At 41.6% G+C, this 22,136-nt stretch overlaps 1 protein-coding gene across 1 annotated transcript in view; it reads right to left on the bottom strand.

Moving 5' to 3' along the window:
* Nucleotides 1-22,136, bottom strand: part of veph1 (ventricular zone expressed PH domain-containing 1) — a 250,025-nt gene that overhangs the window by 101,518 nt on the left and 126,371 nt on the right. The window contains exons 9-10 of the mRNA XM_043703007.1: nucleotides 15,523-15,743; nucleotides 349-423 (exon numbers count right to left, since the gene is read on the bottom strand). Of these exons, the coding sequence (XP_043558942.1) occupies nucleotides 349-423; nucleotides 15,523-15,743 (296 nt within the window). The remainder of the gene's footprint in view (nucleotides 1-348; nucleotides 424-15,522; nucleotides 15,744-22,136) is intronic.

Below are 22,136 nucleotides of genomic sequence, written 5' to 3'. Positions count from 1 at the left end.
ATAAACTGTAGTGGGACTCCATTTGTCACATTATGCCAATTATTCAGGAATTTGGAGGGCAATGTCCAAGTGCCCAACTACCTTCAACTATGTCATCATTGACCTAGCCTGAACCATAACGGTGAAATATTTGTTCATTATTTAGAATGGTCAGAAATAAAAACAAATTATGAGCAAGCCCAGTAACTCTATCCATGACGTGTGTTGGTTATGGGAAGATCTTAGAATCAAATTAAGATCCTGCCAAAAGTAGCACAGCAGGAGCTGTTTCCACTACCCCCAGCATCTCGGAATGTCAAAAAAGCAATGACAACGTTTTGGGAGAGAAAACAACAGTTCATTACTTACACATTTCTCTCTGCAAAATGGGGAGGGACTTTCCTTAACTGTTCAGTAACTCTACTTGGCCATAGTATTTGCGATCTAATTAAAAGAGATAGTGGTTAACTGTGGAGAGGATGGTAAGCAACTACAGGAGGACACAGACTTTTCAGATGAACTTCAAGTACTTGCCCATGCAGGAGAACTAAGTGATTAATATGAAGACACAGGAAAAAAAAGAAAAGAAATATATATTAAATTGTTAGAATTTTCAAAAAAAGAGGAGCAGGCAGCAATTTTAAATTCAAAGAGTGTAGTGCTGGAAAAGCACTGCCAGTCAGACAGCATCCAAGGAGCAGGGTAATTGATGTTTCGGGCAGAAGCCCTTCATCAGGAATTCTAATGAAGGACTTATGCCTGAAACATCAATTCTCCTGCTCCTCAGATGCTCCCTGACCCTTCATCAGGAATTCCTAATGAAGGACTTATGCCTGAAACATCAATTCTCCTGCTCCTCAGATGCTCCCTGACTGGCTGTGCTTTTCCAGCACCCCACACTTTGACTGTGATCTCCAGCATCTGCAGTCCTCACTTTCTCCTCGCAATTTTAAAATCAAATGTACAAATTTATAAAAGCGGAATGAAGCGATCAAGGTGATCACAAATCAAAAAATCTGTGATCCCAAGTTTTAGAAATAGCGACACTGAATGCAAAATAAGGAGATAATGTTAAACTTGAATAAACAATTGGTCAGGCTGCATTAGAATATTCTGTCCAGTTTTGGACATTGTCTTTCAGGGTGTCAAGGCCATGGTAATGCTGCATGAGGAATTTGAGAGTTCGGACCAGCAATGACAGGTTTAGTTATGAAATAAAAAGGTGAACTGGATTGTCCATGAGAACAAGAATTAGTAAGAGATCATCAGGCTGAAATTCTCAAATTTCAATGAATTTTGATAATAAATGAAAAATTATATCTATTGCACTGTAAATTGGTAATAACGTTGAAGTATGCAGGAAGAGGTTAGATTATTTTTTTTCTGCACAGATAACCATTAGGATATGGGATGATCTAGAAGACGCTGTGGCTGATACAGAATGTATAATACTTTTGAGCAAGGGATTTGATAAAAAAAGAAAATTGAGAGTATATTGAGAAAAAGTGTGCACAACTGGGACTGTGAACAGCTCTTTAAACTAGTGAGCATGATAGAATATCAGTTTCATCTTTTGTTGTAAATGATTCATGCTTTTTGATAAATAAATAGAAAATGAATTGAAACCTATTAGTTACTATAAGATTACAATTAAGTATGGGGCTGTCAGGTATCCTTTCAATCATCTCATATGGTGATTATGGTTTGTCTTTCTTTCCAAGTCCCATTTTCTTCTGGAGTGAGAATACTTCAATGACAATCACACTGGCACTATAGCCCCTCCATGGAGGTGATGAGAAAGGTGGCAAGAAGGGCAAATAATTGGGCAAATTGATCCCAGAGAGATACTTGTCTCTTTTCAATTAAGCTCCAGATGTCCATGGGCAACCTTCAACATACCACCAAATAACGCCCTTAAATAGTTAACTAAACCTTCTTAAGGGTCTCAACCTGCCACCATCCCATTCACCTGCCTTGACCGCAGATAAAGATGAAGGTTTGTTTCAGCCGGGCAACCTATCTGGTGGTGGGGAGGGGGGGCACCATTTGCCCTCATTTCAGGTAATTTGTCATCTACTTGCAGCCCCCTCTCTGTAATTCTCCAGGTCCCACACTTCCCCTCCACCAGAAAAGCTTAACTTTCTCACCATTTCAGTTTCTTATGGCTTCACAGCCCAGGCATCTAGTAATGAGCTCTATGACACAGCAGCTACCAGCCTCAGACTGGCCATCAGTCTCAGTGGAGCAGGACATCAATGGCCAGACTCTTGAAGCTCACCGGTTATGTACCTAATCAGTGCTTAACCCACCAAAGCCTTCTCACTGATAGGAATGGGGACTTAGTCACCTTTACAGCCACCTGACCCTCACTTTGTGCATAAAATAAATATCAGGTTATATCTTCAGACAAGGAATATTTTAAATGCAGACAGAAGAAAACAAATGCTGTCATGATATAATCGCATGCAGTAACAAATCACTCATCATCCTGACTTGGAAATACATTGCTGTACCTTCAGTGTTACTGGGCCAAACTCCGAGCGCTCCCTCCCTAATAGCACTGGGTGCTGTGGAATCTCGGTTCACCCAATGGACTGCAGTGATTCAAGAAGGCAGCTCACCACCATCGTCTCAACAGCAATTAGGGATGGACAATAAATACTGGTCCATCAGTGGCAACCACAACCTCTGGATGAATAAAAGGCAACAACTATCTGGGAAAAAGACAAGAGTATGCATAAATGCCTCCTTTTCTGATTAGGAAGATGTGACAAATGGCGTCCTTCAGGAGTCTCTATTGGGGCCTCAGCTTTTTATAACTTGTATAAATTACTTAGATGTTGGGAGTTACTTATAGAGAAAGGTGGTTACTGCAGATTTTAGTGTTTTATCACCCCTTCCAATTCCATTTTGATTTTGTCTTTTTCCTCTCTCTCACCTTTGATGTCTTTGCATTGCCATTAATGGGCTCTGCATGTAAATTGAAGAACTGGAAACAGATGATTCGATAGTCACGGTTCATGGATGAAAACTGTTGAGTTGGTGGTGGAAATTCCTTTTGGTTGTGATTGACAGTACTTCTGGTTATTAAAAAAATGCAGGGATTGTCTCTGCCTCTGAGCCAGTTGGTCCAGGTTCATGTTCCACTTGCTCCAGAGATGTGTTATAAAATTGCTGAACCAGTTGGTTAGAAAATACCTAAATGTGGTTAGTGAAGGCATCGTAGCTAAATTTGCAGATGACAAATAAAGGTCAGAAAGTGTGTTATGAAGAGAACATAAAGAGTGAAGACTGATATAAATAGGTTGAGTGAATGGGCAAACATCTGGCAGATGGTGTTTAAAGTGGCAAAATGTGAAATTGTTCACTTGGGCAGGAAGAGTGAAAAAGCAGAGTATTACCTAAACAAAGAACAACTGCAGAATTCCAAAGTGCATAACATTCTTAACTGAATGTTGTATTTGCGTATTAATGTGATTCATGCACTGGAACACCGAGATCACTCTGCACTTTGGAATTCTGCAGTTGTTCTTTGTTTAGGTAATACTCTGCTTTTTCACTCTTCCTGCCATGGTCATGCAGCATCCGAGGAGCAGGAGAGTCCATGTTTCTATGGCCAAAATGTTGACTCTCCTGCTCCTCGGATGCTGCCTCATCTGCTGTGCTTTTCCAGCACCACACTTTTCAGCCCATGTACGTATTGAAAGATGAGCAGGCACTTTCCTAGCAACCTGGCAATATTTATCCTTCAAGCATTATCATGAGCACTTTAATGTTTTGGATTGTAGTCCCTTTTATAATGTCGGAAATACAGCAGCTAATTTTCATACAGCTTTCACCAAGGCCCCAAACACTTCAAGGTGAATGAATATTGGCTAATACACCTGAAGAACCATTCTGCTCTTTTCAAATATGTACACCTGAGAGGACAGTGTGCCTCTCATGTGAAAGTCGTTACTCTTACAATGCAACATTTACGCTGTACCAACAAGTTGTTAGCTTTTGCAACAGTGCGCTGAAGTATTAGCCAAGGCTACATAGAAATGCACCCAAGTGAGGCTCAACTTCATGACCTTCTAACTCAGTTATGGGTATATTAACAAAATTAACAAATATATGAGCCAAAGTTGACACCTGAGAAAGTATAAGTGACCAATGTGCAAAAGCATAGAAAACACCCTGTCTGCAGATTAAGGAAAGCATGAAACACGGTTGCCAAAGCTTTGTGTTAAACATCTGTATGACTCGTGCAAATCACGCAAGTCAAAATGATTCTCAAAGGAGTCATTATACTCCATTGTTTAACTGAAAAACAAATTAAAAACATATTTCAACTTCTGGTGGGGTTTGGTAAATATTATTAAAACCATTCGGAAAGGTCTGCAAGGATTGCTTTGAAGAAACTTGGGCGCTGTGAAATGTCAAATGCCAGGTTCCAACATGGAAGAAACTAACACACTTGCATTTAATTAGCACCTTATCACAGTTCAGAATGTCTCAAACAGCTTTACAGAAATTATTTCTGGAGCATAATGATTATCCTGTAGGCTAAGATGAACAACACAAAAAAGGATTGAGTTCTTAAACGATGCCAAATCCAAATCTTCGTGGAGGCAAAAGACGACTGGTGTCTTTAAAAAAAGAAATACCCCTTTTCTGGCATCCTCAATTTTTGCCAGCATGGGAAAGGGGACAGCTGCATTTTTGTGGGGATGGTTCGTGGATCTGATAAGGGTTGTTCTCTTGTTAGAAAGAAATAGTGAGAGTTTAACCTGAGAGTCACCATGCATCAGGTGAGGGCAAGGTTGAGAAGGTAGGAAAGACATGGTAACCTCATATGTGCACGAATTGAATCTGTGCTATGGGCGTTATTTTACATCAAAAACAAGCCATCCAGCCAATTGAGCTAACCGACTCTAGAGGGTCATAGTCTGAATTCTATAAGGGTACATTCAGGAGATCTTACCAAATTCCCACAGCCATTCAGGCAGCTTCTGAGCAGCAGGAGAGTTGATGTTTCAGACATAAGCCCTTCATCAGGAACATTGTGCACGAAATGTTGACTCTCCTGCTCCTCGGATGTTGCCTGACCTGCTGTGCTTTTCCAGTATCATACTTTTTGATTGAGAGGTGAGTGACTGTTAAATTCTCTTCTCTCTGTCTTACTCACAAACCCCATGTAGCCCCACACATCCTCCATGCCAACTCATGGTCTTTCCATATCCATCCATCAAGTATATGTTACGTACAGAACCAACAAATACCATGGTAACAATAGTATGCATAACACTGATCAGAAAAAGATACACATTCATAATGAATAAAGGAATTGGTGTCACTAAAAACTTACAAATGTGTCAAACAGAACTAAATAACAGAAGCATTAAGTACTTCATGCCTCTTAAAATTATGCATATATTTAGTCATTGACAAAATAGATCTCAGTATAATAAATTTTAACCTCAGAAGATGTTAAAACAATGTCAAGAGCGCTCTTCAGCAGCATAAAAAAGATTCTCAGGGGACGTATTTTTATGACAGCTCATTAAGCATGATTGCCCAGACTCAACAATAACCTGATGGTCAGTTTAAACACTAGCAGGGCAGCTCCAGACCTCATTCATCCATTTGCAGTCAAGAGATTAATTCTAGAGATGAGGAGATGTGAGACTGCCTCAGACATCAAGGAAGCAAAGGAATAAATATGACTTAAGTGTAAAATTGAAGTCAATGAGAATCAAGAAAAATCACTGGTTAGAGTCATACCTGACACATGGGAAGATGGTTGTGGTTGTGAGCAGCCAATTATCTCAGCTCCAGGACATCACTACAAAAGTTCTTTAACTTTTGCACATTCTGCTGCTTCATACTGTATCATGAGGTGAGAAATGGGAGGTTTGACAATGACTGCACAGTAGTCAGTACCATTCCTAACTCCTCAGAACCCGAAACAGTCAGCGCCTATGTGCAACAAGAAGTGGACATCAACATTCAGACTTTAGCTGATAAGTTAGAAGTTAAAACAAGGATCAGGCAATGATTGTGTCTGTTGTAGGTGAGCGTAAGACAGAGAGAAGAGAATTTAACAGTCACTCACCTCTCAATCAAAAAGTATGATACTGGAAAAGCACAGCAGGTCAGGCAACATCCGAGGAGCAGGAGAGTCAACATTTCGTGCACAATGTTCCTGATGAAGGGCTTATGTCTGAAACATCAACTCTCCTGCTGCTCAGAAGCTGCCTGAATGGCTGTGCTTTTCCAACACCACACTTTTTGACTCTGATCTCCAGCATCTGCAGTCCTCACTTTCTCCTACTCACCTCTTAAGGTCCATTGGCATTACCATAACTCAATACTCCATCATCAATATTGTACAGGTTACCATTGATCAGAAATTTAACAACTATCCATTTCAGCTTTGGTTAAAAGAGCAGGCTGGAGGCTAAGGATTCTGCAGAGAGCAACTCATTTTTTAAATTCTCAAAGGCTGACCCCATTTCAAAGATACAGCTCAGGTCTGTGAGGAAATTTTTTTCTATGTGCCTGGAAGGCCGCCATTCTAATAACATCCAAGAAGGACACCACTTTGCCTGGGACAACATACATATCCTGGGACAGGCAAAACAAAGACACGCATGAGAATTCTTAGCAGCATGACATTCTAACCAGAACTCCATCAATAAACACATCGATTTAGACCCTATTTACCTTCCCTTGAAAAAATGAACTGGAAATTACAACACCCGCCTTAAGAAACCAAGGCCTATGTATAGACAGGCAGGACATACCATCACCAGTGCTTCACCAGAGGCTCTCACTGATGATGTTACCTAGTATGGTGACAAAAAATCTGAGATCAGACCTTCAAACTCAGCAAGCTAACTTATACACTTATCATCAACCTGAGCTACAAATCTTCTCAAAAATCGCTAACATCCAAGAAGTTTGACACCATCCAGGACAAATCAACCAACTGAGTGATGTTCCATTCACCATGTTAAAGTTACATTTCCTTCACCACCAGTCCTTATTCTTAGCAGTGAGTACCATCTACATTGCACTGCAGCAATTTGTTAATCCTCCTTTGAAAGCACCTTCCAAAGCCACAACCCCTACCATTCCGAAGGACAAAGTCAACAGCTGCATGGGAGCAACACAAACTGCAACCCAAACAAAGTCATACACTATCCTGACTTGAAAATATCTTGTTGAGCTTTCACAGTTACTAGATGAGAAAAACTTAGAACTCCCATTGTAAAAATTGTTGCAAACTGCCAAAACATTTTGATAGGAATTGGCTTACCACAGACTTAACTTTAAGCTGCTGTTTCTTTACATGTAGCATGAAACTGGAATCGATTATTACACTGTTCAGAATTTCAATGATCTCCAGAGCAAGCTATTAAATTTGGCAAACATTTACTTTCATACAATACTTACAGTGAAAGTAAAATGGTTGTTGGCCATATTCAGAGATTTATATCAAAGCCAAAATACTCTGAACAATACTCTCCAAATAGAACTATTGCATTTAGCCTTTTGATTAGATTAGATTCCCTACAGTGTGGAAACAGGCCGTTTGGCCCAACAAGTCCACACCAACCCTCTGAAGAGTAACCCACCCAGACACATTTCCCTCTGACTAATACACCTAACACAATGGGCAATTTAGAATGGCCAATTCACCTAACCTGCACACCTTTGGACTATGGGACGAAACCAGAACACCCGGAGGAAACCCACACAGACACAGGGAGAATTTGCAAACTCCACACAGACAGTCATCCAAGGCTGGAATTGAACTGCGTCCCTGGTGCTGTGAGGCAGCATTGCTAACCACTGAGCCACCATGCCGCCAGTGTAATTAATTTCTGTCTGTCTCTATTGGCAAATTTAATATCTTTATAACGAGAAACCCGCTGCTATGTCACTTTAATTTTGCTTTCTGTTGTTTATCACAGAAAGAGCCAGGATTGTTCATAATTAAAGGCTGATAACATACCTACAATAATGGATAACAAATTCACAGAGAATACAAAGATCTGTGTAAAATTAAACAGTTTCCAATAAACTAACTTCCATAGTGTTTCAATTCCAGTTTGCTTAATAAATCACGCTTAGTTGCTTAAAAATCTGTAAACCAATAGTCAGTGCACTTATCTGACTATGATGGATCAAAGAAAATGATAGATAGTATAATGGAAGTTAACCAGCCCATTACACTGATCAATCTACTAGAATTTCTAACACTCCTGAACCTTGATGATTCCTATGCATGCTCCACCGTAGACAAAAGTGCAGCTGTTTCTTGATCCTTTGAGGCATATATTAAAGATTTACTGACCAGAAGCCCACAGAGTATTCAGAAATAGTATAAATGGGGTCTGCAAGTTGCTGATAAACAAGCATGTCACAGCCCAAGAGTTATGAGGTCTAATTTACAAGCAATTTATTTTTTAGCATCCCCACCAGGCATGAGTCATGGATCTGTTAAATACAAAAGCCATGTTTTTCTTGAAAAAAATCAAAAACAATATAGAAGTTGTTTTATTTAAGTTAAACTTCCTGTTGTACAGACTGGAATGTTGCTGTGGTGCTAGATTCAATGGACCTGTGATTAATTAATCTAGCTGACCTGAACGTGTCTATTCGGATAATGTGTACTTGACATATAATAGAAATTAGTGCTGCAAATTTAAGTTCTTATTTAAGTGCAGAAGGTAATAGTTTTGGATATGTTAGAGAGTGACACTTTTGCTGTAAAGTTTGTTTCATTGTATTTGATGTTAAATCCATAAATGGCACCAAAAGTATAAACTTTAATTGATTTGATAAGGAAGCACTGTGAAGTAAAATGACAAAATGATTTCCAAAATGATTTGTGATTCTCTATGTTATTATCAGGCTATGAGAAAACCTTATTTCTACTGAAATCTTATGGTTGTATCCTGCTGGTGAGCTTCAACACTCCAGCTCCACTTTACCTAACAAAGAGGCAGTGCTCCGAAAGCTTGAGATTTCAAATAAACCTGTTGGACTATAACCTGGTGTTGTGTGACCTCTGACTTTGTCCACTCCGGTCCATCACCAGCACCTTCTCATCATTTCAAAAGAGGATTCTTTATAAGTTATCTTCTCAAAGAAATATGGGTAATGATTATAAAGTTGTCATTTGTACGGATGAAACTTTCCAGGTTCTGATCAGTGCTGGTTAAGAAACTTCAAAGAGTCATCAGAGATATTGAGGGAGGCCTTTCTTGACATCAAGACCTCAGATACAATTTCTAACTAAGTCTCGGATGTCAAGATGTGATTCTCAATAATGAGTGTCAAAATACCTATAAATGAGGATTAATATTCATTATCACCTTCACTACTACCAAATTTTGCCTTATTAAAATGCACTCTCTCAGTATCCCACCTGCCGGACAGAACCAGACACTGGGAATTCTCCGCATTACAGAAGCAGCAGTTACCTGGTGACAGATTGGTCTTCTGGGCCTGTGTCTCGGACTCTTGGCATCAATGTCTGAGACTATCCTCCACAGGCTTTATCTGCAGGCATTCCACAGTCATTGATACTGGCATTCAACACATGCTAACCTCACTGCATCATCATGGCACTCCTCCGCTTACAATATGCTGCTGCACTTTAATGAGACATTGTGTAAGTGCACTGGTACCTGCTGCACAGACACTTTGCACCAAGAGACAGGCACCCAGCTCTTGGATCAAGCCAAGCTGCATCTTAGGCCCACTTATTCACTCTCTTTGTGCTCACTCACTTTGTGTATACCTGAATGCTCACAGTATATCTTTCTTGAGAGTAGTGCTCCACCCCCTTAGCTGAACTTTAACTGCTTATATGTACTTCTGCCATGCATGCAGTTTAAATAAAGCCAGACAGCTTGTCATCTGTCAAGGGGGTGGACACTTTTGTTAAATGCCACAGTCCTACATCAATCTCTCACCTGCAGCATACACCAGCTGCATACACACCAATACACTGTGTGTGCTTCAACCTAGTGGCTACATTTCCAGGTCAAAGAGGAGTAGTCTTCAGTGCAGAGAGACACCCATCAGCCAGGGGCCCAGCACAGTAAGTCAGGGGAAGATAGGTTGGGAAGCTGCAGAGTTATCATTCAGGGAGCTGGTCAATTATCATTTGGAGCTGTCAAGTTGCTCAAGGGGTTGGGCCATGATCAGTCCCGGAAGTCCATTTATAAAAAGTTAAGGAGTGTTAGTCAGAGAACACTACTGCAGCACAGAGGATGTAGAACCTAGCTGAGAGATTAGAGTCAGAATTTTGGGATGCATATGAGATTACAATATTGAAAGGGGTACCTTAATATATATGCGAGGGGGAGACAGTAATATAAGAGGGAAAAGGATCACATGGGAAGTGGAGTGGGGGGTGTTTATTGATTGTAAGCAGCACCCTGGCTTTGATGGTGGGACAGTACATGAACAGAACTAGCATGTGGCCAGTTGAAAACATTGATAGATGTATTGCTCTGGGCATTCAGAAAGTGTAAATTCCAAGGGGTTGATAGAGAAGGCCGCCAGGAAAGAAATTTTTCTGTTGAGGGTTCACCAGATAGAGAGGGGGAGGCTGGAATTGAAATTCAGTCTTTGAGAAACAACTGTTGTTGCTTTCCATCATGCTGTAACTAACAAGTATACATGTGGAGATTAAAAGGACTACAATCACATCTGGAGTGAGCAGTGTAAGTGCTTTGTTCTGTGAGAAAGTGCAACTAATGCAAGTCCCATTCAAAGGGCCACAACATCACACAAACACTTGTACACTGTAAAAGACACATCTAAATACTACCTGCTTTGTGAACCTTTGGCATCAGGCTTCTGGATGCAGTGCATAAGATGTCAGTGCAAGACTAAAAAAAAATTCCATAATCCCCGTGATGAAGTAGTAATGTTTGTCTAACTGGAAAGATTCTGCTGAGTTGCCAAAGTAGCAGTCATTTGCCATTTACCCATTAGATCCCAGTTGCTCACTTCACACCTCAGGCCATGAGGCATCTGGTGGCATTAAAGATGGTAGGCTCCGTATCTTCAATGTTCCAGTTGTTGCTAGACAGAGACCCCTACTCAGTTTGTGGGGAGAAGTGAACATTTGTTTATCAAAGTAGAAACTTATTTCCATTGCCATGTCACCCATGCCATCAATGTGCCCACAGGTTCTCCTCCTTCTCCCTCTTCCATTCTGCCTCAATGCATTTCTGGGTTTCACAACTGGGTGGAGGAAGCCTGGCTTACAGTGGAGTCCATTGGCTATGGAGGTTTGGTCGGACAGCTCCAGAAAAATGGCTGAATGTACCCTGACCAGATAAAAGTGCTTGCTCCTCAGCTTGAACATCCACGGGGCTCAGCCCCAGCCACTTTGGCAGTGTCCAGTTGGGAGACTTCTGTAGGGCTCCTCCTCTAGCTGGATACCTACTGGACCAACATCATCTTCTTATGAGCAAGGTGTATCTAGAGTTAGGGCACAGTCCCTCACATCCCTGTTGCCTTGCCATTGGCGCTGAGCACCTGTGACTAGAGTGATGGAGCGCAGGTCTGTGTGCATATTAGAGTATTCTGGACATGCCTGCCCAAGCCAGCTGTCAACCTGACCATGAAGGCAACAGAATCCCAAATGTGTTGCTGCAGTCCTGCAGCCTGTGTCAGAGTGCCCAGTGCCCTTCTCAAAGTAGCCAGTTACTCCAGTGTCTGCTTGTGCTTTTCAACACCATGGGTCTTCCCTTTCCTGAAGGGGAGCAGGTATCTGGTCTCTGACATGCCTCCGAGTGACCAGCAGCATTTCTTCCTCGAGCAGCTGCAGAGATCTTGCACTGATGCTTTCACTGGAAGGGGCTGTGACTCTCATCGAGAGAAAATACCCACCAAGGTGTCAGTGCCTGAGCTGGTGGAGATAGCTTGCAGTGCTTCCTCTGTAAAATTAGTCTCCCCTTTCTCAGAGATGGAGGACGGTGTGTCTGGTGGGACAGTTCTTTTGACCCTGACTACCATGAATATCCTACTGGTGCATGCAGTAGACAAAACAGTGGAAATGTCAAGACCATGCGTTAGACATTGTGACATGTAAACAATATATTATCAGTGGGGGTGTTGGGATGGACAATACTTCTTACTGGGGTGCAGGATATAGAGTTTTCTACATTTCCACAGGTATTCGTCAGTGAGAACCAGAATCATCTCCTTGTTGAGGGTGAAGAGGTGAATAATTGGCACCCCACCATCTTTCCTGGCTCTCTCTGACCAATTATGGTCCATCTTTCCTTGTAATAAGACAAAGGAAAAGATTGAGTGAGAAAGAAGTGACTGGCATGTGTATTAGTCCTAGTGCCAATGAAGGAATTGGTGAGGTGCCCTGAGTGAGTATGCATTTCCATTGCCATGTTACCCATGCCATCAATGTGCCCACAGGTTCTCCTCCTTCTCCCTCTTCCATTCTGCCTCAATGCATTTCTGGGTTTCACAACTGGGTGGAGGAAGCCAGATGGGACCATGCAGGATTGGTGGTGTGTAGGTGGAGTGGATGGTAGGGAGTGCGGTGGGTGAGAACTAGTGAGGGAAGATGTTGCACGCAGCAGTGGTAGAGCAGTGGTGGGACATGTATGGGAAAGAATCAGGGAGGGTCAGGTTTCAGAAAGCAGATGGTGCCACTTACCCTGGTGGAGGGGTGAAGGTCTTTGTCCTTGCTGCACTGCTGGTGTAGTGGCCTCGTCTGCTAGTCGTGAGGTAAGAATGCAACCTTCCTGTTCATCACCCCATTCAGGTTACTGTTCATGGAAGGGGCTGCCAATGTCCCCTAGTCTGCCAAGTTCAGGGTGAATGTCTGCAACTATGTGGGTCAAACCCAGACTGTCAGTGCTCGACCGAGTGCTTTAAATATGACATGAGCTTTTCCTGGCAATGCACGAATTTCCAGCTCCAGTATATGAGAAATTCAAGCCAGTATTGGAAGAGAGAGGTGCCTTGAGGGCAGTTATTAGTGAGGTGAGTTTTGGATGGTGGTGCAAGAAAATACACTCGGCTTCTCAGTCAGAAACTTCCTGTGAAACTCTATGCAGATCAAACTTTGCCAAAACATGAAAAGATTCAGCACAAAATTATTTGCTAATACAACTATAACCACCATTATGGTAAAAGGAAAACAAATGTTAACATTTTCAAATAATATGTATTTCCTCAGGTTCCACTTTATCCGTACTTCAATGATACTTGTATGTTTCCCAGTTAAAATGGGAACATCAACACCCATCTGGCGACTTAAGTGTTTATAATTATGTGTAAAAGTTGCAAAGAAACCACACGGCATGGAAATGAAAACTGATGAACAGTGGGGCGGCACGGTGGCTCAGCGGTTAGCACTGCTGCCTCACAGCGCCAGGGACCTGGGTTCAATTCCCGCCTCAGGCAACTGTCTGTGTGGAGTTTGAACATTCTCCCCGTGTCTGTGCGGGTTTCCTCCAGGTGCTCCGGTTTCCTCCTGCCGCCCAAAGATGTGTAGGTTAGGTGAATTGGCCATGCTAAATTGTCCGTAGTGTTAGGTGGATTAGTCATGGGTAAATATAGGGAGGTGGGTTTCTCTTTGGAGGGTCGGTGTGGACTTGTTGGGCCAAAGGGCCTGCTTCCACACTATAGGTAATCTAATCTAATCTAATCTAAATAGTGATCTTAAGTGCACGGTGGCTCCATGGGTAGCACTGCTACCTCACAGCGCCAGGGACCTGGGTTCGATTCCAGCCTTGAGTGACTCTCTGGGTGGAATTTGCACAGTCTCCCCGTGTCTGCATGGGTTTTCTCCCACAGTCCAAAGATGTGCAGGTTAGGTGAATTGGCCATGCTGAATTGCCCAGAATGTTCAGGGATGTGTAGTGTAGGTACATTAGTCTGAGGAAATGTAAAGTAATAGGGTAGGGGAATGGATCTAGGCGGGTTACTCTGCGGAGGGTCGGTGTGGACTTGTTGCGTCAAAGACCTGTTTCCACACTGTAGGGATTCTAATCAATGCTGCAAGATTTGATCAGAATTAATGATACAAAATCAGTAAAACATAGTTTTAATTTTGTTTTATCAATATTTCTTTCTTCTAGTAATACACCAATTGACCTTTTTCAACTTGCTAGCTTGATAGGGAATTGTGTTCATCTTCCAATAAATACAGGTTTATCTTTACTTTCAATGGGACACTATATAGTCCTCATTATAAAGAAAGATCTTTATTGGGTAACCATTCAGTATTGCCTTTTCAAGATAACAGAGACCCATGCAGTTTATGCCTTTTTGATAAATATAACCTTGTAGTTTGATATCATCTATGCAATTTAATTTAACAAAATGCTTAAATATCTTCAAATTAACATTTTCTTCATTTAAGTATTTTAGAAAATAACTCATGCATTTTCTTTCTAACAGACTTGAACTTTGGCAGAATAATTTTCAATTAGAAAATCTGAGGGAACTCAAATAAGTCATCAGGTTCTCAAGAGCAAATCCAAATTGCTGTTTTGTTTGTCTTCTAAATGTCAGACTGAAACTATACATCTCTATGTAGCTATGTTTTCTTCAATAGTTCAACAGTTACTGAATTATTCAGCATCAGGCAGGTATTGAAACTGATGACTGTTTGCTTTGTTTAATTTGTTGAAAGTAGCTGTTGAAATAGTCATTGATGTATAGGATAGCTAGGACTAATAACTGAAATAAACACCAACTTTACTGACTTATAAATCTGCTGTGACCACCAGGAACAATCTAAATATAACAAAACCAAAACATATTCATACTTCTAAATTGCGCCATAATTTGCTCTGGCAGGGAACTAACTGCATCTGACATTAGTTGGTTGCGCCCTTGTAAAATGAAAGTTATTTTTCTTTTACGACAAATTACCAAAGGTATAAACTAATAAACATGCAGCAAGGGAAAAGACACCTTGGACCTGAATGAATGGGAAAGCAACTGTACATTTCCTTAATTAATCAGATTGAAAGATGTGATATCAAATTAGTACAGAAAGAGAAGAGAGGGAGAGAAAATTTGGATTGAGAGAAAATGAGTTTTTATTCTAAACTGTGAACTAAATTCATCAACAACGACAAGCTGAAGGAACGAGACTCCACATTTTTTTGTGCCAGGACTGACAGTAATTAAGATATCATCAGTAAAAAGACTAAGACTAAGACAGAAATGAATTAGTCATCTTTCTATTACAGATTTGTTCATAACTATTGTGAAAATGCAGAAACTTCACTCCCTTCAATACACTGCAATAGTGAGGCAGATATAAAGATGTTGCCGTTTTCAAGAAGCTAATGATGGACAGTGTAGTTTAGACAACAGCTTTTGAATTTCCTTACTTACACTAACTGAATGTTGCTGTAATGAGTATTATTGACCTTGCTTATTTTGACAGCAAATTATGACTCATTATGATGCAAATTTAATTTGACAAATAAATCTAGAAAAAAAAACAGATAAAGAAACACTGGCAATATTTAGGAGAATAGAAGTTACCTCACTGTTGCAGCAATGTCTTTCTCAAGATGTTTGACAAGAAGTTTGGCAATTGCAGTAAAACTGTTACTCATGCAATAAATGTCCTTGCTCTGAGCACCTAGAATGTTGCCAAATGTGTCAGTGATGTTTTTAATCTCCAGGAGCAAGATGTGATGAAAACAGTGTTCCATATTTGCCAGCTGGGTCACCAGATAAACCAGACAGCTCCTTGCCTTTTCCTGAGGAAAATCAGAGATACAATTTAACATGTGAGTTACAACATTTATAAACTAATAAGCATTAAAAAAATAAAAATAAGCAAAGCAAACAGTCCCCAGGTTCAATACATGGTTGATGCTGAACGATTCTACCTTAGCGAAGGTACCAGAATTGGCCTCAAAACTACATGATAATGAGCAGAATAGGGAATCAAAAAGGTTAGTTATTACCCAATGACCCAGCAGAACATAATACAATTCAAAAGGACCTGGTTAAATTTTAAAAAGGACAAAGAAATGTCAGATTGAATACAACCCAGTTACATCTAAGATAACACACTACAACGTTAGAATAATAAAATAGTTGTATGTTATAGATGTTGCCTGAGCGTGGCAGTCGGTTTATGGGCTGTCACGAATCCGAGGGGTCGGAGATGTCTGGCTGTCAGTTCCGAGACATTTTTTACGTGAGGTAATGTGGCTAGTGAATTAGGTTGTGGCACGTCCTCCTTGCATTGTTTGTCTGCTAGGCATCTGCGGATGAAGTTATGTGGATATCCTTTCTTGGCAAAGACTTTGTAGAGGTCTTTATTTTCTTCTCTTTGCAGGTCAGGAGCTTGTAGTGTGTTGTAGTCCTTTTGAACATGGTCCTAATGCAGCTTCTCTTGTGTGTGTTCGGGTGGCTGCTGTTGTAGTTCAGGATCTGCTCAGTGTGTGGGGCTTTTTCTGTACACTCTTGTCGTGTATTCAATGTTCTTCACAGAACAATGTGAGGAGGATGTGTCACGATCTAACTCACTAACCACACTACCTTAAATAACAAACCTCTCGGAACTGACAGCTAAACTTCTCCGACCACTCGGGTTCATGACAGCCCATAAACCGACAGCCACGTTCAGACAACTCCTCACCAAGATAAAAGGCCCTCTACCCATCATGTACAAGACAAACGTAGTTTACAAGATTCCATGCAAAGACCGCAAGAAACACTAATATAGGACAAACCAGCAGATAACTAGCAATCCGTATCCATGAACACCATCTAGCCATTAAACGCCATGACCAGCTGTCCCTAGCAGCCATACACACAGAGGACAAGGATCATAAGTATGACTGGGATAACACAACGATGATAGGACGAGTTACACAGAGGGCATCCAGAGAATTTCTAGAAGCATAACACTCATCCATGGGCTCCACTATTACACACATTGATCTCGACCCAATAGACAGACCACTACAACGAACAACCAGAATTGGCAACCAGAAACAACAGCAATGGAATCAAATAAATTCCAGAAGACACAGTATAGCAGCGCTTAACCAGGGGTTCCAAAGCACTGAAGATGTCACCTAGACAGGGGACAAAGTGTCTGCAAATCAACTTCTCAGCTCGGCAAAGGTATCCACAACCATGTCAAGAGTTGAGTGGAGTACTCTCCACTTGTGGCTCCAATAACACTCAAAAAGTTTGACACCATTCACAGCAAAGCAATCTGCTTGATTGGCATCACAAGCACAAACCTAACCAGTCATTCCTTCTAATCATGCACAGTTGCACTGTGTGCGCCATCTACAGACATACCAAAACTTTTCAACAGCACCTTCCAAACCTGCAACCTCTACACCTCTGAGGACAAGGCAAACAGAAAATTAAGGACACCAAGCACGTGCAAGTTTTCCTCCAAGTCACACAACATCCTGTCGTGGATCTATAAATTGCTTTGCTTTCAGTGTCATGGGATCAAAGCCTAGGAACTCTCCTCTAAGCAGCACTATGCATTTAAGTGCACCAAATGGACGGAAGTGGTTTATGATGGGGGTCAGTATGTGGATGTATCTACTAGGGAAGGTGCAAATCTTGACCTATTCTTGGGAAATAAGTCAGCGCAGATGACTGAGGTGTCAGTGGAAGAGCACTTTGGTGCTGTACTATTTTTAAAATAATAGTAATGGAAAAAGCTAGACCAGATCTGAAAGTTGAAGTTTTAAATTCGAGGAAGGCCAATTTTGATGGCATCAGGCAAGAACTTTGCAGGTAAAGGGACAGCAAGAAAATGGGAAGCCTTCAAAAATGAGATAACGAGAGCTCAGAGACAATATATTCCTGTTACGGTGAAAGGCAAGGCTGGTAGATGTCGGGAATGTTGGATGACGATAGAATTTGAGGTTTCGGTCAAGGAAAAGAAGGAAGCATATGTCACGTAAATACAACAGAGATCCAGTGAATCCTTAGAAGAGTATAAAGGCTGTAGGTGTATACTTAGAGGGAAATCATGAGGGCAAAAGGGGGACATGAGATAGCTTTGGCAAATAGGGTTAAAGAGAATCCAAAGGGTTTTTACAAATACATTAAGTACAAAAGGGTAACTAGGGAGAGAATAGGACCCCTCAAAGATCAGCAAGGCGGCCTTTGTGTGGAGCTGCAGGAAGTGGGGGAGATACTAAATGAGTACTTTTCATCAGTGTTTACTGTGGAGAAGCACGTGGAAGATACAGATAGTGGGGAAACAGATGGTGCATCTTGAAAATGTCCATATTACAGAGGAGCAGGTGCTGGATATCGTACAACACATGAAGGTGGATAAATCCCCAGGACCTGATCAGGTATACCCTAGTACTCTGTGGGAAGCTAGGGAAGTGATTGTTGGGCCCCTTGCTGAGGTATTTGTATCATCGATAGTCCCAGATGAGATACCAGAAGACTGGAGGTTGGCTAACATGGTGCCACTATTTAAGAAAGGTGGTAAGGAAAAGCCATGGAACTACAGACCAGTGAACTTGATGTCGGTGGTGGGCAAGTTGTTGGAGGGAATCCTGAGGACAGGTTTTACATGTATTTGGAAAGACAAGGACTGATTAGGGATAGTCAACGTGGCGTTTTGCATGGGAAATCATGTCTCACTAACTTGGTTGAGTTTTTTGAAGAAGTAACAAAGAGGATTGATGAGGGCATAGCAGTGGACATGATCTATATGGACTCCAGTAAGGCATTCAACAGCACCTTCCTCTGGGACACCCGGACCAACCAACCCAACCACCCTGTAGCTCAACATTTCAATTCCCCCTCCCACTCCACCAAGGATATGCAGGTCTTTGGACTCCTCCATCGTCAGACCACAGCGAAACGACGGTTGGAGGAAGAACGCCTCATCTTCCGGCTAGGAACCCTCCAACCACAAGGGATGAACTCGGATTTCACCAGTTTCCTCATTTCCCCTCCCCCCACCCTGTCTCAGTCAAATCCATCAAATTCAGCACCGCCTCCCTAACCTGCAATCTTCTTCCCGACCTCTCCGCCCCCACCCCAATCTGTCCTATCACCCTCACCTTGACCTTTTTCCACCTATCACATTTCCGACGCCCCTCCCCCAAGTCCCTCCTCCCTATCTTTTATCTTAGCCTGCTGGACCAACTTTCCTCATTCCTGAAGAAGGGCTAATGCCCGAAACGTCGATTCTCCTGTTCCCTAGATGCTGCCTGACCTGCTGCGCTTCTCCAGCAACACATTTCCATCTCATTCAACAGAGTTCCTCATGGTAGTCTGGTTAGCAAGGTTAGATCTCTTGGAATACAGGGAGAATTAGCCATTTGGATACAGAACTGGCTCAAAGGTGGTGGTGGAGGGCTGTTTTTCAGACTGGAGGCCTGTGACCAGTGGAGTGCCACAAGGATTGGTGCTGGGTCCATTAATTTTTGTCATTTATATAAATGATTTTGATGTGAATATAGGAGATATAAGTAAATTTGCAGATGACATGAAAATTGGAGGTGTATTGGACAGTGAAGAAGGTTGCCTCAGAGTACAACAGGATCTTGATCAGATTGGTCAAAGGGCTGAGGAGTAGCAGATGGAGTTTAATTTAGATAAACGCAAGGTGCTGCATTTTGGAAAGGCAAATCAGGGCAGGCGTTATATACTTAATGGTAAGGGGCTGGGGAGTGTTGCTGAACAAAGACACTTTGGAGTGCAGATTCATAGTTACTTGAAAGTGGAGTCGCAGGTAGAAAGGATAGCGATGAAGGTATTTGGTATGTTTTCCTTTATTGGTCAGAGCTTTGAGTATAGAGTTGGAGGTCATGTTGCAGCTGCACAGCACATTGGTTAGGTCACTTTTGGAATATTGCGTGCAATTTCTGTCTCCCTCCTATTGGAAGGATATTGTGAAACTTGAAAGGTTTCAGAAAATATTTACAAAGATTTTGCCAAGGTTGGAAGTTTTGAGTTATTGGGAGAGGTTGAATAGGCTGCGGCTGTTTTCCCTGGAGTGTTGGAGGCTGAGGGGTGACCTTATAGAGGTTTATAAAGTCATGAGGGGTATGGATAGGGTAAATCGACAAAGTCTTTTTCCTGGGTTGGGGGAATCCAGAACTAGGGTGAGAGGGGAAAAATTTAAAATGGCTCCCCAGTCCCACCCCTCTCCCATTTATCTCTCCACCCCCCAGGCTCCCAGCCTCATTCCTGATGAAGGGTTTTTGCCCGAAAAGTTGATTTTCCTGCTCCTGAGCTGCTGCCTGACCTGCTGTGCTTTTCCAGCACAATTCTAATCTTGACTCTAATCTTCAGCATCTGTAGTACCCACGTCTGTCTAAGGAGCAATTTTGTCATGCAGAGGGTGGTACGAGTATGGAATGAGCTGCTAGAGGAAGTGGGAGAGGCTGGTACAATTACAACATTTAAAAGGCATCTGGATGGGTACATGAATAAGAAGGGTTTAGAGGGATATGGGCCAAGTGCTGGGAAATGGGACTGGATTAATTTAGGATATCTGGTCAGCATGAACAAGTTGGACTGAAGGTTTTGTTTTCATGCAGTACATCTCTATGACTAACTACTATCTTGGCAAGGGCAATTGGGATGTGCAATACATATTCAACCAGTGTGTGATGTCCAAATCCCATGGATGAACTTAAAAAAAAATCTAAGACTTGAACTTTAAAATTTCAAATCTGCTAATCACAGACTTCCTCCAAATTTTCTCTGCTACATATTCTGTCTAATATTTAAATAGATCATGCTGGGAACTGCTGCAGTTCTTCCAGATGGAAAAATGATACAATCAAACAGATAATCTAAGTAAGCTGCAACCAATTTGGATTCATCTCCAACTGAAAGTTTCAAAGACATACGTCTTTTTAAAGGATACGATTGAATGCTGTACACTTAATTGGATTAAGCTTTTGCTGAAAGTACTCAAATTGTTTCGGAAAAATCCAAAGCACGTTTTTCAATTGCTATTTACGTTCCAATAAAATTGCTTGGACTTCTGCATGAAAAAAACCATAAATTGAATAATATGCAAAGGGTAGAAGTTGAACATTTAAACAAAGTTAATAAAAGGCGATTTTAACTGCATATTTTTGCCCCACCCTCCAGATAAGAAAATAGGTGCAGCCAAAGTGTCAACTGGAGCTGCACGTTGCAGCCATGAGGACATCTTAACCAATGCAGCTGACTCCCCAGAAACGGCCCAAAACATTGAAATGCCTGATGGGCAATTACCTGACATCTGGAACCCTCCAATAAAGTCCCAAACTCTGAGTTAGAGTCAGAGGCTTCAGAGAGTTATATCTTGCTGATCTTAATAGTTAGAAAAGTTAGAGGAATTAAAATCTGCTGTAACTCCTGGCAAACTATAAATCTTACTCCCAACAACCACTGACTACCACATCTATCAAAATCCTTTCCCCTAGCATCAACATCTGACCAATCCGTTACCTCTAACCTGATCTGACCAGACTTGTCCCCTGAACCCCATGGACCCGACCACCTGCCCCTGACCTGACTGGACTCACTGCAACCCCCCAACTCCCCCTATTCCCCCAGCTTATCCAAATCCCTGACCCACACCTCAACATTATAGCCATTTACCACCCAATCCACCGACTAATCTGTCACCATCCACCATTACCTACTCAATCCCTTGATTCACTTAGCTCTGTCATCCATTAACACTTAATAAGTTACACAAACGTAACTGGTTACATTTTGACTCATTAAATAAGTGGCATTTAATCTTAAATGAAATAAATATCCTTACAATGAAGCATTAAACAAAATTTTCTTTTTTCAGAAAACAATTAATGAAGAGACATACAATACCTACAAATGCTACAATGTTCCTTTACATTTATCCTGCAGGGATCATCACTATTGTGCCTGCCGATCCCTTACAAGACAGTCTCAGGTCTCTGGCATCATGCAGCTGTGACTTCACCTCCCTTGTACTCTGTCAAGGCCCACACAGTAACTTGTGATGGGGCCATCCCAGAACTGCCCAAAGCTAAGGGGCATTGTTTGACAGATCTATTCCAGTGGACATTTTGGGAAACCATTTCTTCATGCACCCATTTTAAAAGTGCCCTGATGTTTTAGTCACTGTGTAGATGTTGTCAATAATACTCTTGTGTATA

The sequence above is a fragment of the Chiloscyllium plagiosum genome, chromosome 13 (genome assembly GCF_004010195.1).
Source record: "Chiloscyllium plagiosum isolate BGI_BamShark_2017 chromosome 13, ASM401019v2, whole genome shotgun sequence".
In the NCBI taxonomy this organism is placed as follows: Eukaryota; Metazoa; Chordata; class Chondrichthyes; order Orectolobiformes; family Hemiscylliidae; genus Chiloscyllium; species Chiloscyllium plagiosum.
Note: the sequence above shows the minus strand (reverse complement) of the source record. Positions and strands in the feature narration are given on the sequence as shown.